We start from the raw sequence: 23,076 nt of genomic DNA on the forward strand, positions 1-23,076 counted from the left end.
ACTCCCCCTGCCCCCTCCCTCTACACTCCCCTGCCCCCCCCTCTACCCCCCCCCCCCCCCCCCTCTCCCACTCCCCCCCCCCCCCTCCCTCTACACTCCCCCCCCCCCCCCTCTACACACTCCCCCCTGCCCCCCTCCCTCCCTCACTCCCCCCTGCCCCCCCCCTCTACACTCCCCCTGCCCCCCCTCCCTCTACACTCCCCCTGCCCCCCCCTCTACACTCCCCCCTCTACCCCCTCCCTCTACACTCCCCCTGCCCCCCCCCCCCTCCCCCTGCCCCCCTCCCTCTACACTCCCCCCCCCCCCCCCTCTACACTCCCCCTGCCCCCCCCCCTACCTCCCCCTCTACCCCCCCTGCCCCCCCCCCTCTACCTCTGCCCCCCCCCTCTACACTCCCCCTCCCCCTCCCTCTACACTCCCCCTGCCCCCCCCTCTACACTCCCCCTGCCCCCCCCTCCCTCTACACTCCCCCCCCTGCCCCCCCCCCCCCCCTCCCTCTACACTCCCCCTCTACACTCCCCCCCCCCCCCCTCTACACTCCCCCCTGCCCCCTCCCTCTACACTCCCCCTGCCCCCCCCTCCCACTCCCCCTGCCCCCCCCCTCCCTCTACACACTCCCCCTGCCCCCCCCCCCCCCCTCTACACCCCCCTGCCCCCTCCCCTGCCCCCCCTACACTCCCCCTGCCCCCCCCCTCTACACTCCCCCTGCCCCCCCCCTCTACACTCCCCCCTCTACCTCCCCCCTGCCCCTGCCCCCCCCTCTACACTCCCCCTACCTCTACACTCCCCCTGCCCCCCCCCCCCTCTACACTCCCCCCCTCCCCCCCCCTCTACACTCCCCCTGCCCCCCCCCCCCCTCTACACTCCCCCCCCCCCCCCCTCTACACTCCCCCTGCCCCCCCCCCTACACACTCCCCCTGCCCCCTCCTCTACACACTCCCCCTGCCCCCTCCCCCTACACACCCCCTGCCCCCTCCCTCTACACTCCCCCTGCCCCCCCCTCCCCCTACACTCCCCCTCCCCCTCCCCCTGCCCCCTGCCCCCTCCCTCCCTCCCCCCCCTCCCTCTACACTCTGCCCCCCTCCCCCCCCCCTCCCCTCTACACCCCCCCCCCCCTCTACACCCCCCCCCCCTACACTCCCCCTGCCCCCCTCCCTCTACACTCCCCCTGCCCCCCCCCCCTCTACACTCCCCCTGCCCCCTGCCCCCCCTCTACACTCCCTGCCCCCCTCCCTCCCTCCCCACTCCCCCACTCCCCCTGCCCCCCTCCCTCTACACTCCCCCTGCCCCCCCCCTCTACACCCCCTGCCCCCTCCCTCCCCCCCCCCTCCCCCCTCCCTCCACTCCCCCCTACACCCCCCCCCCTCCCTCTACACTCCCCCCCCCCCCCTCCCTCTACACTCCCCCTGCCCCCCTCCCTCTACACTCCCCCTCCCCCCCCCTCCCTCTACACTCCCCCCCCACTCCCTCTACACTCCCCTGCCCCCTCCCTCTACACTCCCCCTGCCCCCCTCCCTCCCTCCCCCTGCCCCCTCCCTCTACACTCCCCCTCCCCCCCCCCTCCCTCTACACTCCCCCCCCCCCCCCCCTGCCCCTCTACACTCCCCCTGCCCCCATCCCTCTACATTCTCTACTTCCTTAGAAGGCTTAGGAAGCGTGGCATGCCCCCAACAACCCTCACTAGCGCATACAGATGTGCTGTAGACGGCATTTTATTGAGATGCATCACAACCTGGTTTTGGAACAGCTGCAAGAGATAGCAGATAATTGTGGACATAGCCCAGACCTTCACACAAGCCAGCCTCCCCAACATTGACTGCGTCCACACTTCACGCTGCCTGGGTAAGGCAGCCAGCATCATCAGGGACCAATGTCACCCCGGACACTCCCTCTGCTCCCCTCTCCCATCAGCAAAGAGTTACAGAAGTTCAAAAACTCACACCCGCAGATTCAGGGACAGTTTCTTCCCGGCTGTTAGCAGGCAACTGAATGGTCCTGTCATCAGCTCGAGTGCTGTCCTGACCTCCCATCAATCTCATTGGAGACCTTGTTGGACTTGCACTAAATGTTTTACCCTTTATCCGTGCACTGTAGACAGCTTGATTGTACTCATGTATTGTTTTTTTCTGTGCCTGGATAGCACGTAAATAAGCTCTTCACTGTACCTTGATATACATGACAATAAACTCAACTAAATCCAACAATCATCTATTAACAGAAGTCAAAGGAACCTTGGTAGCAAAAACAGGAAGGCTGATTACTATTTAAATGGTGTCGAGTTGGGAAAAGGGGAAGTACAACGGGATCTGGGGGTCCTTGTACATCAGTCTATGAAAGTAAGGATGCAGGTACAGCAGGCAGTGAAGAAAGCGAATGGCATGGTGGCCTTTATAACTAGAGGAATCGAATATAGGAGCAAAAAGGTCCTTCTGCAGTTGTACAGAGCCCTAGTGAGACCACACCTGGAGTATTGTGTGCTGTTTTGGTCCCCTAATTTGAGGAAGGACATTCTTGCAATTGAGGGAATGCAGCGTAGGTTCGCCAGGTTAATTCCCGGGATGGCGGGACTGTCATATGCTGAGGGAATGGAGCAGCTGGGCTTGCACACTCTGTAGTTTAGAAGGATGTGAGGGGATCTCATTGAACCACATATAAGATTGTTCCCGATGTTGGGGGAGTCCAGAACCAGGGACTACAGTTTAAGAATAAGGAGTAAGCCATTTAGAACGGAGAAGAGGAAACACTTATTCTCACAGAGAGTGGTGAGTCTGTGGAATTCTCTGCCTCAGGTGGAGGCAGGTTCTCTGGATGCTTTCAAGAGAGAGCTAGATAGGGCTCTTAAAAATAGCAGAGTCAGGGGATATGGGGAGAAGGCAGGAACGGGGTACTGATTGGGGATGATCAGCCATGATCACATTGAATGGCGGTGCTGGCTCGAAGGACCGAATGGCCTACTCCTGCACCTATTGTCTATTGAAATAGGCCAAAATCTGAAGAAGGGTCTCGGCCCAAAATGTCACCCATTCCTTCTCTCCAGAGATGCTGCTTGTCCCACTGAGTTACTCCAGCATTTTGTGTCTGTCTATATTCCCACAATATCTACCCTCATCAGAACAGTAGATATGAACAGGATAAACAGGTGCATCATAAAGAGACGAGTCCTAAAAATGAACATGTTCCTAGGTGTAAATAGAGTCATAGAGGGATGCAACGTGGAAACAGGCCCTTCGTCCTAACTTGCCCACACCGGCCAACATATCACAGCTACACTATTCACACCTATCCGGGTTTGGCCCATATCCCTCCAAACCTGTCCGATCCATGTACTCATCTTAAACATTGGGATAGTCCCTGCCTCAACTATCTCCTTGGGTAGCTCGTTTCATACACCCACCACCCTTTGTGTGACGAGGTTACCTCTCAGATTCCTGTTAAATCTTTTACCATTCAACTTAAACCTATGTCTGCTGGTCAGCATTTTGTGTCTATGTTCGATATGGGCCAAATGCAGACAAATGGAACTAGCATACACAGGGCAACAAGGTTGGTATGGACGTGTTGGGTCACTAACCATTATCACTATACCACTATATCACTAACAATTTGTCCTGGTCTGACCACACTGAAGCCACCACCAAAAAAACCACCAACGCCTCTACTTCCTCAGCAGTCTAAGGTGATTCAGCATGTCTTCAATGATTCTGACCAATTTCTACACATACACATTGAACACATTCTATCCAGACTGGAAGGTAGTGCTCTGTCTTTCAATCTGAAGAAGGATTCCGAACTGAAGCGTCACCTATTCCTTTTCTCCAGAGATGAGGTCTGACCCACTGAATTACTCCAGCATTTTATGTTTATGTTCGGTATAAACCAGCATCTGCAGTTCCTTCCCACACACACTATCCACATGCATTACAGTGTGGCACACAGCCCAAGGCCACAGGAAATTGCAGGGAGTTGAAAATGCCGCCCAGTCCACCACGCAAACCAGCCTGCCCTCCTCACCCCTACACCCGCTTCATCTACATTTCACACTGAAGACGGACACAAAAAGCAGGATTAACTCAGCTGGTCGGACACTCTTGGGAGAAAAGGAATAGATGATGTTCCGGGTAGAGGGATGCTGTCCGATCTGCTGAGTTACTCTAGCTCTTTGTGTCTATCTTCGATTTAAACCAACATCTGCAGGTCCTTCCTATACATTTCACACTCTTGGGGAAACAACCATCTTAATTAAGGCACACTCACATCCCGATCATTTTCTCTTCTCCCCTCACCCGCTGGCTTCAAAATACTTAACGCCAGATTCAGTAAGAGCTTCTTGCCCGCTATTAATACACCCTTGAATTGACCTCTGATAGATAGGGTTTTATTCCCTTTCTCCCAATCTAACTCGTTGCAGCCCTTTCACTCTTTTTAACTATTGCAGTGCATGTCTGGTGCAAATTGAAATAAACTTTATGTACATTCTATGTTAGATATTCCCCTAATTGCTTTTATTGCCAGGAGACATTGATTTTAGTTAGAATAAGTATTTTTGCTTGCCTTGTCTGCATTCAATTTGCAGAACCATTTTAGTTTAGAATAGTTTAGTTTATTGTCACAGCTTTTTGTTGTGTGCTAACCAGTCAGCGGAAAGACTATATGTGATTATAATTGAGCCATCCACTGTGTACCGATACATGATAAAGGGAATAATGTTTAGTACAAGATAAAAGTTCAGTAAAGTCCAATTAAAGATAGTGTGAGGAACACAATGAGGTAGATCGTATCTCAGGACCGCTCTCTAGTTGTTGATAGGATACAAGATACATTTCTTTGTCACATGGCACAGTTGGCACAGTGAAATGTGTGTTCACCATACAGTGTGTTCACCATACAATTAAAATAAAGTACACAACACACGATAGAGTCCAACATAAAACATCCCCACACGGCAGAATCAAAGTTTCCCACTGAGGGAAGGCACCAAAGTCAGTCCTCTTCCTCTGTTGTTCTTAATGTTCACCCGTGGTCTGGGCCTCCCGAGCCCTCCGCAGTCGCCGCTACGGGTGGCTCGATATTCAGGCCCGCTCGCCGGGATGGAACTCCGACGTCGATACGGGAGAACAACCTCCGCGGCTTGGACCTCTGAATCGGCCGCTTCCTACCAGAGTCCGCGGCTCCCGCAGTCCACAGGCTGCGCTGGGCGGTGATGCACGCTGGCGGCCCTCGGCCCAGGGACTCCGCGATGTTGAGATCAGCAACGCTCGCGTTGGGAGCTCTTCAAACCTCAGCTCCACGATGTTGGAACAGCGGGCCCAGCACTCCGGAGCTTCAAACGGTGATCCAGGTACGCATCGCTCCTCTCCGCTCCGAGGTGAATCCAGCGCTGCGACTCCTCGCCAGGAAGCGACTGAGAAGCGGTTTCCCCCTTACCCTACCCACCTCCCCCACATAGAAAAAGAAAAGAAACTCCAAACACACAATTTTAAGACAAACTACAATAAAAAAAGATAGTAAAAAACAGACAGATTGTAGGCAGAGGCTGCCTTCAATGCGGCGCCGCTAGTGGCCTTCAGTTCAGTTCAGGATGGTTCACTTGCCTGGACATTTCCAATGGAAGTGTTGAAACTGTGTTTGGAAATGCTTGTATTGAAGTTAACATTTTCCCTCACCATTGCAAAGGACTATTGCTTATTGGACAGGATCAGGTGTGGCTATTTTGAACTTACCCTGTTGAGCCACTTTGAACATCAGCTGACCAAAATCGATAGCCCCTCCACTGTTAAAAACCAACTTGAATGCAGCCTGACCTTCCCAGCCGCCTGCAGGCAAAGAGAGTTTATGTTATAATTCGCACAAACAGACATTGTTAATCAAAAAAATCAGTTAATTTTAAAATCCTCCTTTCTTTCCACCACTGTATTTACGTCCTGAAGGGCCAAATAAAAGCCTGGGCACTTTGCTCAATGTTATCCTGGCAACAAAGCTGCAACATTGCATTACACTGTTACAATATCTCATGTAGATAGGGTGGTAAAGAAAGCTTTTGGTGTGCTGCCCTTTATAAATCAGAGCATTGAGTATAGAAGTTGGGATGTAATGTTAAAATTGTACAAGGCATTGGTGAGGCCAATTCTGGAGTATGGGGTACAATTTTGGTCGCCTAATTATAGGAAGGATGTCAACAAAAGAGAGAGAGTACAGAGGAGATTTACTAGAATGTTGCCTGGGTTTCAGCAACTAAGTTACAGAGAAAGGTTGAACAAGTTAGGGCTTTATTCTTTGGAGCGCAGAAGGTTAAGGGGGGGGACTTGATAGAGGTCTTTAAAATGATGAGAGGGATAGACAGAGTTGACGTGGATAAGCTTTTCCCACTGAGAGGAGGGAAGATGCAAATAAAGGGGACATGACTTGAGAATTAAGGGACAGAAGTTTAGGGGTAACATGAGGGGGAACTTCTTTACTCAGAGAGTGGTGGCTGTGTGGAATGAGCTTCCAGTGAAGGTGGTGGAGGCAGGTTCGTTTTTGTTATTTAAAAATAAATTGGATAGTTATATGGACGAGAAAGGAATGGAGGGTTATGGTCTGAGCGCAGGTATATGGGACTAGGGGAGAATACGTGTTCGGCACGGACTAGAAGGGTCGAGATGGCCTGTTTCCGTGCTGTAATTGTTATATGGTTAATATGCATGTACGTTGCTCTACACATTGATGCTACATAGAGATTACATGCTTGTCCACAAATATCTATCAAATGAACCAACTTTATTCCCTTTAACAACTCTCCATTTTGACCAATGTGGGAGAAAGGAATTTTAGACAATAGACAATAGGTGCAGGAGTAGGTCATTCGGCCCTTCAAGCCAGCACTGCCATTCAATGTGATCATCTCCAATCAGCACCCCGTTCAGGCCTCCTCCCCATATCTCCTGACTCCGCTATCTTTAAGAGCCCTATCTAGCTCTCTCTTGAAAGTATCCAGTGAATCGGCCTTCACCGTCCTCCGAGGCAGAGAATTCCACAGACTCACAACTCTGTGAGAAAAAGTGTTTCCTCGTCTCCGTTCTAAATGGCTTACCTCTTATTCTTGAACTGTGGCCCCTGGTTCTGGACCCTCAACATCGGGAACGTTTCCTGCCTCTAGTGTGTGAAAACCCTTAACAATCTTATATGTTTCAATAAGATCCTCTCTCAACCTTCTAAACTCCAGCGTGTACAAGCCCAGCCGCTCCATTTTCTCCGCATATGATAGTCCTGCCATCCCGGGAATTAACCTTGTAAACCTATGCTGCACTCCCTCAATAGCAAGAATGCCCTTCCTCAAATTAGCAGACCAAAACTGTACACAGTACTCCAGGTGTGGTCTCACTAGGGCCCTGTACAACTGCAGAAGGACCTCTTTGCTCCTGACTTTCCTTTATTGTCATTCAGACCTTTCAGTCTGAACGAAATTTCGTGCCTGCAGTCATACATACAATAATACAATAATAAACAACAGAACAGACAGTAAACTCAAATTAACATCCACCACAGTGAGTCCACCAAGCACCTCCTCACTGTGATGGAGGCAAAAATCTTAGGACTGCAGTCTCTTCCCTCCTCTTCTCCCTCTGCGCTGAGGCGATACCCCACCGGGTGATGGTATAATCAGTCCCGCGGCTCACCGCGAACAGGCCGGTTCAGACACCGCGGCCCGGGGGTGGTTGAAGCTGCCGCCCTCCAGTCCAGCGAACGCAGCTGTTGACGACATCGTCCACTGACCCGCGGCCAAACCCCGGATTCAGGTCACTGCCGCCAGAACGGCGTCTCAGCCACCGGAGCACCGTTCCACCCTCGAGCTGGGCCACCCCTACGGGAGCGCCGTTTCCCTCGAGCTGGGCCGCCCCTACGGGAGCGCTGTTTCCCTCAGGCTGGGCCGCCCACACGGGAGCGTCTCAGCCCCGCGCCAGGCCGCCCTCACGGGAGCGTCACAGCCCCTCACGGGAGCGCCGTTCCAGCCCCGAGCCGGACCGCCCTCACGGGAGCGAGCCCAGCTCCGCCATTAGGCCTCAGCGCAGACGGAGGCAGAGAAGGGGGATACGACAAAGAAGTTGCATTCCCCCGAAGGAAGAGACAGCAAGCCCCGTTTCAACCCCCCCCCCCACACACACACATAAACACAACCTAAAAACAAAAAACTTAGCTACACAAAATGAAAAAAACGACACAAAAAAGTAAAAACAAACGGACTGCAGGCGAGCCGCAGCCATTCAACAGCGCCGCCACTTCCTATACTCGACTCCTCTTGTTACAAAGGCCAACATGCCATTCGCTTTCTTCACTGCCTGCTGTACCTACCTGCATGCTTACTTTCATAGACTGATGAACATGGACCCCCAGATCCCGTTGTATTTCCCCTTTTCCCAATTTGACGCCATTAAGATAGTAATCTGCCTTCCTGTTTTTGCTACCAAAGCGGATAACCTCACATTTATCCACATTAAACTTCATCTGTCCACTCCCCCAACCTGTCCAGGTCACCCTGCATTCTCATAGCATCCTCCTCACAGTTCACACTGCCATCCAGCTTTGTGTCATCTGCAAATTTGCTAATGTTACTTTGAATCCTTTCATCCAAATCATTGATGTATATTGTAAATAGCTGCGGTCCCATCACAGAGCCTTGTGGTACCCCACTAGACACTGCCTGCCATTCTGAAAGGGACCCGTTAATCCCTACTCTTTGTTTCCTGTCTGATCCCTGCTGGATTTACTAATAATCACAAATGTGCATGATTTTTCCTGCCCCATAAAATCTCAGATAACAATTTGCCTTTGAGATTCAAGGACAATTGGAGATATTCACCCTGTCAGTGAATTTGAAACATAACGGGATGTAATGTTAAAATTGTACAAGGCATTGGTGAGACCAAATCTGGAGTATGGTGTACAATTATGGTCGCCCAATTATAGGAAGGATGTAAACAAAATAGAGAGAGTACAGAGGAGATTTACTAGAATGTTGCCTGGGTTTCAACAACTAAGTTACAGAGATAGGTTGAATAAGTTAGGTCTTTATTCTCTGGAGCGCAGAAGGTTAAGGGGGGACCTGATAGAGGTCTTTAAAATGATGAGAGGGATAGACAGAGTTGATGTGGACAAGCTTTTCCCTTTGAGAATAGGGAAGATTCAAACAAGAGGACATGACTTCAGAATTAAGGGACAGAAGTTTAGGGGTAATATGAGGGGGAACTTCTTTACTCAGAGAGTGGTAGCGGTGTGGAATGAGCTTCCAGTGGAAGTGGTGGAGGCAGGTTCATTGGTATCATTTAAAAATAAATTGATAGGCATATGGATGAGAAGGGAATGGAGGGTTATGGTATGAGTGCAGGCAGGTGGGACTAAGGGGAAAAAAAATTTGTTCGGCACGGACTTGTAGGGCCGAGATGGCCTGTTTCCGTGCTGTAATTGTTATATGGTTATATGGTTATAACTGAGTTGCTGGTAACGTGACGTTACCCATTTGTTTTGCCTTTCAGTTTCCACATCCAGCTTACATAGAGCATACAATATAAAGAACTGCAGCTCAGGAACATGATGGGGTCAAGGAAAGAGCGTTCACGTCGCAGCCTTGTTTCCGCCAATCTTTCCACCACCACGCACAAGAAGTGACAAGACAGACACCATTGTATACAGATGTCGAGAGGTGTGTTCCGCTCTGGCTGAACAACTTCTAATCCAGTGTGTGGACTCGATAAGAAGAAGAAGGAACATGATGCCAAAAGAAGCTTTCAGCTGCACACGATCCATATCTCTCCATTCCGTTTACTTGCTAAAATAATAGCGTGACAGTTCTGAACTTAACCTTTCATGAATTCCACATACCTCCAGGCTCAGCGTGAACGGTACCCTTTATGTAATTAGCTGAGAAGACTGGCTGTTCAATAGAACATCCTTTTACCAGATAGAAGGGCATCATGAATGACTGCATTGGGTCTTTTCCTTTTGATACAAAGATCATCTGAAACAAGAGAATTTGGCAACAGCTTGCAGGTTATGTTTCAATTTATTTTCCCTGACAAATGAACAGAGATATAGGAAGCAGCAATAGGGTGGAGACTATTTTGCCCCTTGGCTCTCTATATACTAGTTCCAGGTAGAATGACTGCAAAAACAATTGACAAATTAGCAGACCACGCGCATCACATCCACCGGGTGGCGCCAGCAATGGCTGCCTCGCCAGCAGTCTGTCATGTCCCTTCTCTGTTTTTATTATTTTAAGTATGTTTTAAATGTGTATTTCAATGTTTCTCGGTTAGTTTAAATGGGGACCAGGGAGAATAGGGGAAAACTATTTTTCAGTCATTTACCTCGACAAAGATACGACTTTCTCAGTGTCTCCTCCTTTTTTCCCCTCTCTCCCCCCCCCAGGTGAACAAAGGAGGAAGATGACTGAACTTTATCGGCTTCCATCAGTGATGGATCTTTATGTTAAATTTTAGTTTATGTGTGTATTGTGTTCTTTCCACTTGAACTTACGCATGTCTATGCAAACACAAAGCCTCATTACTAGGAAAGGAAATTTCACTACGGAAATCTGCCTTTTTCCCATTTCCTGTTTCCTCTTAGCCCCACGTTTTTTTTAAAAAAACTGGGCACAGTCCTATGCCAGATACTCTGCTGTACTTGACAAAGAGGCTTATTTGAGGCAACTGAAGTGCAAACCTCAGCTGTAAATTATGGTGGAGTGCTCAGACTCATCACAGCCAGATCTGGGCATCTCCCCCTCGGACCTAGGGCAGAGACCCCCCCCCCAATGTTCCCGGACTCACCGCCCCCCGATCCGTCGCTGGAATTTGAGCGGGTCCCCTTATACCTACAGTCCTGCGCTTTAGCTTAGTTTAGACAAACAGCACGGAAACAGGCCCTTTGGCCCACTTAATCCACGCCGACCCTGCACACTAACAATCCTACACACACACTAGAGATAATTTACAGTTAGCCTACAAACGTGCACATTTTGGAGTGTGGAAGGACCCAGAGAAAACCCAAGCAAGTCATGGGGAGAACGTGCAAACGCCGTACAGACAGCACTCATAATCAGGATTTAACCTGGGTCTCTAGTGCTGAAAGGCAGCAGCTCAACCGCTGCGTCACTGTCCACCGACGCTTGTAATTACAGAATAATGAGTTGCAATGGGTGGTGGCAGCCTGTCTCCATTTCCCCATAACTCAGTACAGGCTGAAAAATTCAGTCACTCGCACACGCCCAGCTGAAAGCAGTTAGTGCAGCAGTGACTGATCATTATCATGGTTGTTTATATCAAACATCAATTGTAAAGGATAAACACAGCATATGTTTGCTGTGCCCATTACGTGTGGTGTACAGTTTGCTGTGCCAATTGCGTGTGGTGCCTACAGTGGGAACAATTTGGTGAGGAAAGATTTGGTTACTGATTTGGACATGGGGTGAAAGCAGAACGGGGTACTGATTTAGGATAATCAGCCATGATCATATTGAATGGTGCTGGCTCGAAGGGCTGAATGGCCTACTCCTGCCCCTATTTTCTATGATTCTATTTATAAAACATTATAGGATTGTAAATATCCTGTTCAGTCTTGGTAATGTAAATCTGAAGGTAAATTTAGGTTAATCTGGCTGATGAGCTTGTAGTTCTCTCCATTTTTAAACTGGATTTGCTTTAAGTTGTAACATTGCGTACATTTAATTAAAACTGGTACTTGAAGCTAGATTAGTAACGAGACAAAAATTAACACGTATAAAATCTAGTTTAGTTAAGAGATACAGCGAGGAAACGGGTCCTTTGGGCCACCGAGTCCACACCGACCAGTGATCCCCGCACATTAACACAATGCCTACACACTCTAGGGACAATTTACACTTATACCTAGTGTACAAACCCAAGCCAATTAACCTACAAACCTGTACATCTTTGGTGTGTGGGAGGAAACCAAAGGATTTGGAGAAAACCCACAGGTCACGGGGAGAACGCACAAATTCCGTACAGACAGCACCCGTAGTCAGGGTCGAACCCGGGTCTCTGGCGATGCAAGCGCTGTAAGGTAGCAACTCTACCGCTGCACCACCATGCCAGCAGTTGACACGTGATTGGTAATCAGGCTAACCTCACACAGGCATGATGACAGATAACGTGTGGCACTGCAGCAGGTGGACAATTCCAAGACTATGTTATGTGCAGAAAGTGATTGTGACTCCGGGAACCAGAGCTCAAACTTAATGCTCTATAGTCTGATATTCAAATTATTTGGACACTTTGTCCAATTGACCCAGTTAATTAAGATCCCATTTTAATCTTAAGACACCCTCACTGCTTGCGACACCACTGATTTTAGTATAAATTATGATCAACAGTGAACACAGTGAATCCTTGTGGTACACACAAAAGCTGGAGTAACTCAGCGGGTCAGGCAGCATTTCTGGAGAAAAGGAATAGGTGACGTTTCGGGTCGAGACCCTCTTCCCGAATATCACCTATTCCTTTTCTCCAGAGATGCTGCCTGTCCCACTGAGTTACTCCAGCTTATTGTGTCTATCTGGTTTAAACCAGCATCTGCAGTTCCTTCCTGAACATTCCTAAAAGCTGGTCAGTCAAAGGAAAAAGTGGTGTGCAACTAAAATCACTGAATGGTGCATCAAGGAAATAGAGCATTCAGCCCAACTAACCTGGCAAACCAGTTTATATTAATCCCATCTCCCAGCCCTTGGTCACAGCCTTTACGACAATGATTCATGGAGACACATCATAAATGCTGTCAGTGACCCAGCTCCATCACCCCCTCAGGATTGGTGTATTCCTCGTACTCACCCCTCTCTGGGTGAAGACAGCCCTCCCGCACATCCTTTCTTAATCTATTCCCCCCCTACCCTAAACCTCATGTGCTCCTTCTATCTACTTCTGATGTGGATGCAAGCTTCCTACAGTGTACATTATTTATAACCCTCTATTTTATACACCTCCATTTTGTCTCCTCTTAACCTCCTCCACTCCAGGCAGAAAAGACCTAGCTCCTCCAATCTCTCCTCACAATTGAACTGCTCCATCCTAGGCAGCATGCTGGTGAAGATAGATACAATATGTTGGAGTAACTCAGCGGGACAGGCAGCATCTTTCGATAGAAGTAATGGGTGACGTTTCGGGTCGAGACCCTTCTTCAGACCTTCCTGCACATCATAGAAACATAGAAAATAGGTGCAGGAGTAGGCCATTCGACCCTTTGAGCCTGCACCGCCATTCAATATGATCATGGCTGATCATCCAACTCAGTATCCTGTACCTGCCTTCTCTCCATACCTCCGGATCCATTTAGCCACAAGGGCCACATCTAACTCCCTCTTAAATATAGCAAATGAACTGGCCTCAACTACCTTCTGTGGCAGAGAATCCCACAGACTCGCCACTCTCTGTGTGAAAAATGTTTTCCTCATCTCGGTCCTAAAAGATTTCCCCCTTATCTTTAAACTGTGACCCCTTGTTCTGGACTTCCCCAACATCGGGAACAATCTTCCTGCATCTATCCTGTCCAACCACTTAAGAATTTTGTAAGTTTCTATAAGATCCCCCCTCAATTTTCTAAATTCTAGTGAGTACAAACCGAGTCTATCCAGTCTTTCTTCATATGAAAGTCCTGACATCCCAGGAATCAGTCTGGTGAACCTTCTCTGTATTCCCTCTATGGCAAGAATGTCCTTCCTCAGATTAGGAGACCAAAACTGTACGCAATATTCCAGGTGTGGTCTCACCAAGACCCTGTACAACTGCAGTAGAATGCTGGTGAATAAGGGTCTGAAGAAGGGCGTTGACCCAAAACGTTGCCTATTTCTTCTCTCCATAGATGCTGCCTCACCTGCTGAGTTTCTCTAGCATTTTTGTGTACCTTCGATTTTTCCAGCATCTGCTTTTTTAAACATGCTGGCGAATCTCGTCTGCACCCTCCCCCATCGCAACCACATCTATTCTATACCTCGGTGACCTGTGTACTGAAAGGGGATTTGAGTTGAAGAGTAACGACATCTTCTTGCATTACACCGGTTCCTGATGAGAATTAATTAAGAATACTGTTTTGTTCCCTTGAGAATCAGAAATACTTGAGGATTGAAGAGATTAAGAAAACTGGGTCTCAACTCTCTGGAGTTTATGAAGGAGAGAGAAGATCTAATTGAAAGTGTTGCTAGCTTACAACCCAACAGTGTGAGCATTGAATTCTCAATATCACATAACTAACATACAAACACCCCACCCAACATTTTCCTCTCTCTTCCCTGTGCTCAGCCTCATGCGCATCTATTTCTCCCTTTCACCTTCCCCCCCATTCTTTCCCCAGACTTCACATTTTGCCCTTCTTCTATCCTTATTTCACACTTTGTCTTTTCCTCTCTGGCCTTTGTCCAAACATATGCCAAGCACCCCCACTCCCCCCCTCACCTGTATCCACCTATCATTTGCCAGACTTTGTCCTGCCCATTAATCTTCTATTTTCCCCACTGCAACAATCAGTCTAAAGAAGGGTCCTGTCCTGAAATGGCTATCCATGTTCTCCAGAGATACTGCCTGACCTGCTGAGTTTTTCTAGCACAGTGTCTTTTTTCTCATTGAACAGTACATATTGGTTCCAGGGCATGACATAATACATTCAGGGGTTATGTTTTCCCTGGCTGGGGTGTTCGGACCAGAGGTCAACGACTCAACGTAGGGAATGGCTTGTCAGGGCTGAGATGAGAATGTTTCTTCATTCAAAGGGTAGCAAATCATTGGAACACATCTTGAAGTTGTGTTTAAGGACATATTAGGTAGAATAGAAAATGTGTTAAGTTATGTTTTTTTTATTTCATTGAACCTGGCAAACTATACAGATGTCATTGACATTTGATAAAATTCCATTAAGTTGTTTTAATGAAGAAATCTGTGGTCAGACCAACAATTTGGGTGCAGGGTTGAAATCAATCTGAGATCAGAAACTTACCCTGTATGGGGTCAAGTACAGAGTTCCCTTCTTGGTCCCTTTAAAGAAATCCGACTTTGCAGTCAAGTCACCGAATGATAGCTCTACATCTTTGCATTCCTTTAAAAAGCTGAAATATAAATCAAAAAATTCAACTAATAATTCAATACTGTTTCTCTCAAACTTAATGAATTCATCTATTTATTCCTAACTCATGAACTAACATGAACTCAGCTAATATTGCTCCTATTGGGTGTCTGACCATGAGAGCTATGTCTTGCAGAACTGTGACACGCACAGACAGTCCTCAAATTACGGCGACGTTTATAACCTGAATGATTTGCAAAGTAAAAATGAACAGAAACTGTGGGAGAGGATCACAGAACCAGCCGCGATGGGAAAATGAGCGGATGCGAGAAGCCCAGACTCCAGTGGGCCTCGCCGACCCAGCAGCGAATCCGCTCAGTGCTCCCAACCGTGCTCATCGCTCCATTCAACCCCTTTACATCGGGGACCTGGACAATATAACACAGAGGAGTCCCATGTAACCTCTTTCTATACCTTTGCGGGCTGGATGAGTCTATGTTCCACGCCTATATGGAGAGTGACACAGTGTGGAAACAGGCCCTTTGGCCCTACTCGCCCACACACCGGCCAACAATGTCCCAGCTACACTAGTCCCACATACCTGCCATACCTGGTCCATATCCAGGGCTCTCGCTTAACCTTTTTTCCCTGTTGCCAGCCGGGCAAGCTTGGCCGCTTTTTAGGTTGCCAAATGACAGTTTAGGTGGTCATTTAAGATGGCTTGCAAGACACGTGCGATAATGTGCTTGGACGAAGTGCATAGTTACCAGTCGGAATTATACTCGAAGCATTCACATATTATTTCTGCTTCAAATAAAGTCACAAACTAAACATTCACCAATCAAGACATGATATATACCACAATGACATGCAGCAAAATTATAAGACAGTATCTCAACTCTTTTTACACGTTGCAATGAATGCAATTTCTATTAGTTCTTTCCACTTCCAAACAAAAATGTGGTTGGATTATTCGCCAAATATGCGCGGTGGTTAAGTCCAGCTTCTTTCACCTAAGGAAGCTGGCGAAGGTGAAGCCCATTCTCGAGCGGCAGCATTTTGAGACAGTAATCCATGCCTTTATTACATCTAGGCTGGATTACTGTAACGCGCTCTATTTTGGTGTTGCTCGTTCTTCACTGGCTCGTCTCCAGTTGGTTCAGAATGCTGCTGCTCGCCTTTTAACAGGGACTCGAAAGAGGGAGCACATATCGCCAATTCTGGCCTCCCTACACTGGCTCCCGGTGCACTTTCGGGTTCATTTTAAGTTACTGTTATTTGTTTTTAAATCTCTGAATGGGCTCGCCCCGCCTTACCTCTCTGAGCTGCTCCACCCATACACTCCTGCCCGGTCCCTCAGGTCAGCTGGTCAGCTGCTCCTGGAGGTACCGAGGTCTAGTCGGAGGCTCAGAGGGGATAGAGCCTTCTCTGTTGCTGCTCCGGCACTCTGGAACACCCTGCCGCTGCACATCAGACAGGCCCCCTCACTGTCCATCTTCAAATCCAGTGTTAAAACGCATTTGTACTCCCTGGCTTTTGACCATGCCTGAGGCTTTGCTTCTGTTTGTGGTGTTTTTGATGTTTCTTTATTTTACATGTCTTTTCCTACTATTTCTTTTGATTGTTATTTTTGGTGTGTATTAACTTTTTTGTCAATGATTAGTGATGTACAGCACTTTGTTGCAGCTATGTTTGTTTTTAAAGTGCTCTATAAATAAAATTATTATTATTATTATTATTATTATTCAGCGTATGATCAACCTGTGTCATATAGTTGTGAATGTTGCTCATTAAATAACTACAGTACTGATACTCCATATTGAGAGCATTGATTTGCTGTTAAAATGAATTCTGTAATAACGTGTCAACGGCAGCAGTGACAATCGAACACTGCGGTTTTAATGTTTCACGTGTTCACAATTTAATGAATCCATCTTTATGGATTAAAAAAAATAATAATATTGGGAAAACACATTTGACTGCATTCCGTTATCAAACGTAGTCAATGTTCGCTCAGAAGAGATTTCCAGGACAATAGGGTCAGGTGAATCAGTGCGGGGTGGGTAGATGGCGGGGGGGCGGGGGGGGGGGGGGGGGGGCGGAGATTAGAAGGCAGTCGGTGCAGAATGGATGGATTGAGGCAGGTGAATTAGTACGTGTTGGTTGGAGTAGGTAAAACGGGGGATGTCAGTGGTGTTGAACCGGGGGGTTCAGTACAGGATGGATGGGGGTAGACAAAAGTGCTGGAGAAACTCAGCGGGTGAGGTAGCATCTATGGAGTGAAGGAAATAGGCAACGTTTCGGGTCAAGACCCTTCTTCAGACTGTGTCAGTGAGGACTGAATAGAGGCGGGAATGGGGATCAGTGCGGGATGTAGAGGAGGGGTCCCACGATAAGGGGGGGGGGTGGAGGGAGCATACAAGAGAGAGAGAGAGATACAGAGAGAGAGAGAGAGAGAGAGAGAGAGAGAAGGGGGGCGAGGTGGGGCGGAAGGAAGGTCAGCGCTCCTCGGACAACATCGCCCCGCTGCCTTGGCCGTTGGGAACTGCTCCCCACCGCCTCCCTCCTCCGCCAGCAAACAGCAAGGTGCGGGGCCGAGCGGTGCAGCTCAAAGATCCCATAGCTATAGTATCTTTGGTGCTGCTGCTTCAGAAGTGTCGGAGCGAATGACGGCTTCCGCACAGCAGCAGCAGCCGCGACAGCAATCCTGCTGACGGCGAAAACCGCTTTCAAAACAAACCCTCCCGCACGCCGAGGCCTCCCCCTACCTCCCTCCCTCGTCCCAGCCTTGGTGTGCGGGGGGGGGGTTAAAGCGCGTTAGCGGATTTGCAAGCAGTGGCCCTTATCAGGGCGGGCTGGGTGCGGGAGGATGAGGAGATGAAGCGCTGTCTCTCGCAGTTCAGCGCCCGTCATTCTCTGCGTCCCTTCCTCACCCTGCACCTAGTATCTTTCCCACGCAATACAACCGTCTCCGCCGACACAAAACGTCGCGTTCCTTTTCTCCAGAGATGCTGCCTGACTCGCGGAGTTATTTGTGTCTATCTTCGGTACAAACCAGTATCTAGTTGCCAAGCCGGGCAAAATGGCTCGGTGTTTAGGTTGCCCGGCGGCGCTTTGAGTGGTCTGGGGCACCAGGGCAGCCGTGAATTTCGAGCCCTGATATCCCTCCAAACCTGTCCTATCCATGTACCTGTCTAACTGTTTCTTAAACGATGGGATAGTCCCAGCCTCAACTACCTCCTCTGGCAACTTCTTTCATACACCCACCACCCTTTGTGTAAAAAAAGTTACCCTTCGGATTCCTGTTAAATCTGTTCAACCTACGTCCTCTGGTCCTCGATTCCCCAACTCTGGGTAAAAGACTCTGTGCATCTACCCGATCTATTCCTCTCATGATTTTGTATACATCTATAAGATCTCCCCTCATCCCCTTGCACTCCATGGAATAGAGAACCAGCCTGCTCAACCTCTCCCCCTCACACCCTCTCGTCCTGGCAATATCCTCATAAATCTTTTCTGAACCCTTTCAAGCTTGACAATATCTTTCCTATAACATGTTGCCCAGAACTGAACACAATATTCTAAATGAGGTCTCACTTGAGGGGGACAACGCGCTGTCCACGGGCACCCTGGGGGATTTCCGGGATCGCTGGACACCACGGGCGGGTTGGAATGTATCCTTGACAAGCATGGTGATTATAGTTATTTGAAAATTTAGTGATACATTAATTTGGTGATTTTGTATTATGATGGTGGGTGCGTTATCACTGTTTTATTATGTAAATATTATTTTCATAATAATTGAATAGTTTATTTTTTATTAAAGGTAACCTGTTTCTGTGCCGGTTCACAGACTGGCCAGCTGCCTGCCACTTGTGTGTGCTGGATGAGTCTGTATTCCATATGGAGTGTGTGAGGTTGCAGCTTCAGTTCCTATATCTGAAGGGGCTGCGCTCTTTTGCTTGTGGCTGCATTTCACACCCACCATCCTATCTCTGGACACTGTGTGCGGATGGGAGAGGGTAGAACCAAGAATGTCCTGGTTGGCTAACACCTGGGCCTGGCTAAGCTGCGAGTCACTACGCCAGGTGTAAGAGAGCTCTGCCTGAGCCGGCTGCCTGCCCCTTTTCCGGGGTTACGTCCGCGCCCAGGTGTCATTAGAGAGGGACTACACACTGTCCATGGGCACCCTGGAGGATTTCCGGGACTGCTGGGCACTGTGGGGGGTGGAATGTATCTTTAACAAGGATTGTGAAATCTAATATTCAGTTGTTTTAAGAATAAATGTTTGACTTTGAATTATGGCAGTGTAGACCGACATCTACTATCAACCAACTGACTCCCATAGCTATCTAGACCACACTTCTTCCCACTCTGCTTCCTGTAAAGACTCTATCCCCTACTCCCAATTTCTCCGTCTACACCGCATCTGCGCCCAGGATGAGGTTTTCCATACTGGAACATCGGAGATCTCCCCAATCTTTACGAAACGGGGGTTCCCCTCTTCCATTATAGATGAGGCTCTCACTAGGGTCTCCTCGATATCCCACAGCTCGGTTCTTGCTCCCCCCATTCGCAACAAGGGCAGAGTCCCCCTTGTCCTCACCTCACACCAGTCTTACTGTCTCCGACTACATTCTATCTCTGTCCTGCCCACTCCCTGGACATCAGTCGGAAGAAGGGTCTCGACCCGAAATGTCACCCATTCCTTCTCTCTAGAGATGCTGCAGAGACTCCAGAGATGCTGAGCTACTCCAGAATTTTGTGTCTACCTTCGATTTAAACCAGCATCTGCAGTTCTTTCCTACACTCAGTATATAAATGATCAGCTTTCATTTCCCAATAGCTAAACCCACACAGTGCCGCTTCAAGAAGGTAATTGATTAAACTGTGCTAAGCTTGTTGCTCACAGAGAGTACTTGTAGTCCGAGATAAACATCTACTGATGAGTGACAGTCAGGGATGAAAGGTCATTATTGACAGAAAAGTCTGACCTAGAAGGACTCGATATTAAATTCAACAACGTTAGACAACTCACCTTTTCTGTTTGCTGTAGGTCATCAGTAAAGTGACCTCAATTATTCTCTCTCCATTAATACTGCCTGACCTGCCAAACCTTTTCTACAGGTTTGATTTTGCAGTTTTTATTCTGTTGTTTGCACTCCCCTCTCTCATTTGCGCACACTCTCTCTCTCTCTCTCTCTCTCTCTATGCCGTCAATTTTCTATCAAGCAGATGACTTCATTAAAACACTTCCACAGTAATCCTAGCCCTATCAGAGATATTCATTTTTCCCCATCTGTTACAGATATAGAACAATCAGGCATTAACACAAACGAGAATCAGTCTTTAAAAAACCTGTTATAATGTGGATTACATATCCGTACAGTTTTGAAATTTACAAATTGTATTGTTCACAGAGTACAGGCGAAGGGAAGCCACTCGAGAACCATAGGAAATAGGTGCTGGAGTAGGCCATTCGGCTCTTCGAGCCAGCACCACCATTCAATATGATCATGGCTGATCATCTAAAATCAGTACCCCGTTCCTGCATTTTCCCCATATCCCTCGATTCCATTAGCCCTAAGAGCTCTAACTCTCTCTTGAAAAACATCCATTGAATTGGCCTGAACTGCCTTCTGTGGCAGAGAATTCCACAGATTCACTACATTCTGGGTGAAAAAGATTTTCCTCATCTCAGTTCTAAACAGGCTACCCTTTATTCTTACTGTGACCCCTGATTCTGGACTCCCCCAACATAGGAACATTTTTCCTGCATCTAGCCTGTACAATCGCTTAAGAATTTTATGTTTCTACAAGGTGGCCTCTCAACCTTCTAAATTCCAGTGCCCAGTCAATCCATTCTTTCATCATTTCAGCCATGATCATATTGAATGGCGGTGCAGGCTCGAAGGGCCGAATGGCCTACTCCTGCACCTAATTTCTCTATGTTTCTATTTGTCAATCTCGCCATCCCGCGAATTAATCTGGTGAACAACGCTGCACTCCCTCAATAGCAAGCATGTCCTTCCTCAAATTAGGAGACCAAAATTGTACACAATCCTTCAGGTGTGTATTATGACCTGGAATGATTCAATATTAAATTCAACAACTTTAGGCAACTCACCTTTTCTGTTTCCTGTAGGTCATCTGTAAAGTTGCCTCTCTCCAGGGTTTATTCATAACAAACTACAATATTGGACCAGTGCCCATATATGTTAAAATATATTAAATCCTTTGTTCAACGTCCATGCAGCTCCCAGAATTGCAACAAACTCCAAGCAACCAGTTGAAACAAAATACTATTTTTGATCTTAACATATTAAAAATTGTAACTCATCTTGTGCTCTCTACACTAATGTTTGCTTTTTTAACTCCCACCACTACTACTGCCTTGTTGTGAAAAGCTCTGATATAGCAAAATGTTGAGAGTGTGTCCAGGAGACCTTATTAAACTGAGAGAAGGGGTTTACTGGATTAAATTAGTTTAGTTTGGAGATCCACGCCAAAACGGGCCCAATGGCCCACCGTCCACACCAACCAGTGATCCCCAAACACTAATACTATTCTACACACTAGGGATAATTTACAATTTTTACCAAAGCCAATTAATCTACAATCCTATGCATCTTTGGAGTATGGGAACACCCGGAGAAAACCCACGTGGTCTTGGGGTGAATGTACAAACTCCGTACAGGCAACACCCGTAGTCAGGATTGAACCCGGATCTCTGAAGCCGTAAAGCAGCCTCTACCACTGCGCCGCCCCGATTGTTTGAAATGTCGCCAGGAAAGTGGTGGGCGGGTCAGTTGGAGAGCATTTCAGAGATACCAACTTTAAGTTTGAAGGTTATTATGGAGTAAAATAATGGTGGCCAAGAAATGTAAGATCCAGAATTAGGGGAAGGCCCATTTCAATAATGATAAGACAGGGTCTGGCAAAAGTAGATAAAGAGCAGTGAGAATTTCATTGTTCTATCTGGGGCATATGACAAAGTAAAACACCCTTGACTTGACCAGAGGAAGATATTCAAAAGTGAAACAGTGAGAGTTCAGGGCTAACTAGTTCCCATAAGGGTGAAAGACACGACCAACAAGTCTAATAATTCTGAATGTCAAGGGTTCCATAAAGGGAAGCATGTAACTAGTATGGGGAACTGGAAACATTGCAGGGACGTAGAGAGGATTAATTAAGAGAATGCCGACGGAATACGAAATAGCACTAATGAACAAGGTTAAGGAAAATCCCAAATCATTTCATGCATATTTACAGCAAGGGGATAAACAGGGAAAGGGTGGGGATCAAGGGCCAATCTGTGCAGTGAGCCGCAGGATACAAACAATGTCTTACATGCATAATTCTCCTCTAAATTCACTCTGGAAGATAGAGATGTTAGTTGGAAATGTTGGGGATAGGGGCGGGAGAGTTAGTTGGAGATATTTTAACTCCAGAACAAGTTAAAAATAGGAGGCGTTAAGATGTCCCAGAGGGTTGAATGAAACGCATCACACAATGCTATTGGAAGCCCAGTGCCGCCACCAGGGAAACGGGCCTTTAAGGCCAAAGGAAGACTTGATATTTTTAAGAACTTCAAACTTCAAATATGAAATATAACGCTGGAAATGTAGCAACTGTGTATTACCTCATAAGAAAACGACCATTTTTACACTACAATCGTTGCACTCCTTTTCTTATGTATGTTTGTGCTCATGTATAGTATGATTTTAATGAATTGTATGCTAAACAAAGAATTTCACTGGATCAAAGTATATGTGACAATAAAGTACTATTGACTCAAGGCAGGAGATTACAATGAAGAAAAACTTGAAAGTTCGGTATTATTTTCTTTGGAGCAGAATAGAAGCAAGATAGGAGAGATATTGAGAATGTTTTTCTCCACGGCAGAGACGTATGAAGGTTTAAAATAAGGAGAACCAAAATTTAGAGGGGAATTTTGTGGAATAACATTTTTACCGAAGGTTGGTTGAAATCTGGAATACACTGCCTGAGAGGATGTGATGGAGGTATTCTCAACAT

The 23,076-nt window shown here is 47.6% G+C and overlaps 1 protein-coding gene across 1 annotated transcript in view; it reads right to left on the reverse strand.

Moving 5' to 3' along the window:
• The window catches only part of LOC129716199 (WW domain-binding protein 2-like), a 67,729-nt gene that overhangs the window by 27,712 nt on the left and 16,941 nt on the right, over positions 1 to 23,076 (reverse strand). Inside the window, exons 2-4 of the mRNA XM_055666071.1 lie at positions 14,974 to 15,082; positions 9,856 to 9,991; positions 5,721 to 5,813 (exon numbers count right to left, since the gene is read on the reverse strand). Of these exons, the coding sequence (XP_055522046.1) occupies positions 5,721 to 5,813; positions 9,856 to 9,991; positions 14,974 to 15,082 (338 nt within the window). The remainder of the gene's footprint in view (positions 1 to 5,720; positions 5,814 to 9,855; positions 9,992 to 14,973; positions 15,083 to 23,076) is intronic.

The sequence above is a fragment of the Leucoraja erinacea genome, unplaced genomic scaffold (assembly GCF_028641065.1).
Source record: "Leucoraja erinacea ecotype New England unplaced genomic scaffold, Leri_hhj_1 Leri_185S, whole genome shotgun sequence".
In the NCBI taxonomy this organism is placed as follows: Eukaryota; Metazoa; Chordata; class Chondrichthyes; order Rajiformes; family Rajidae; genus Leucoraja; species Leucoraja erinaceus.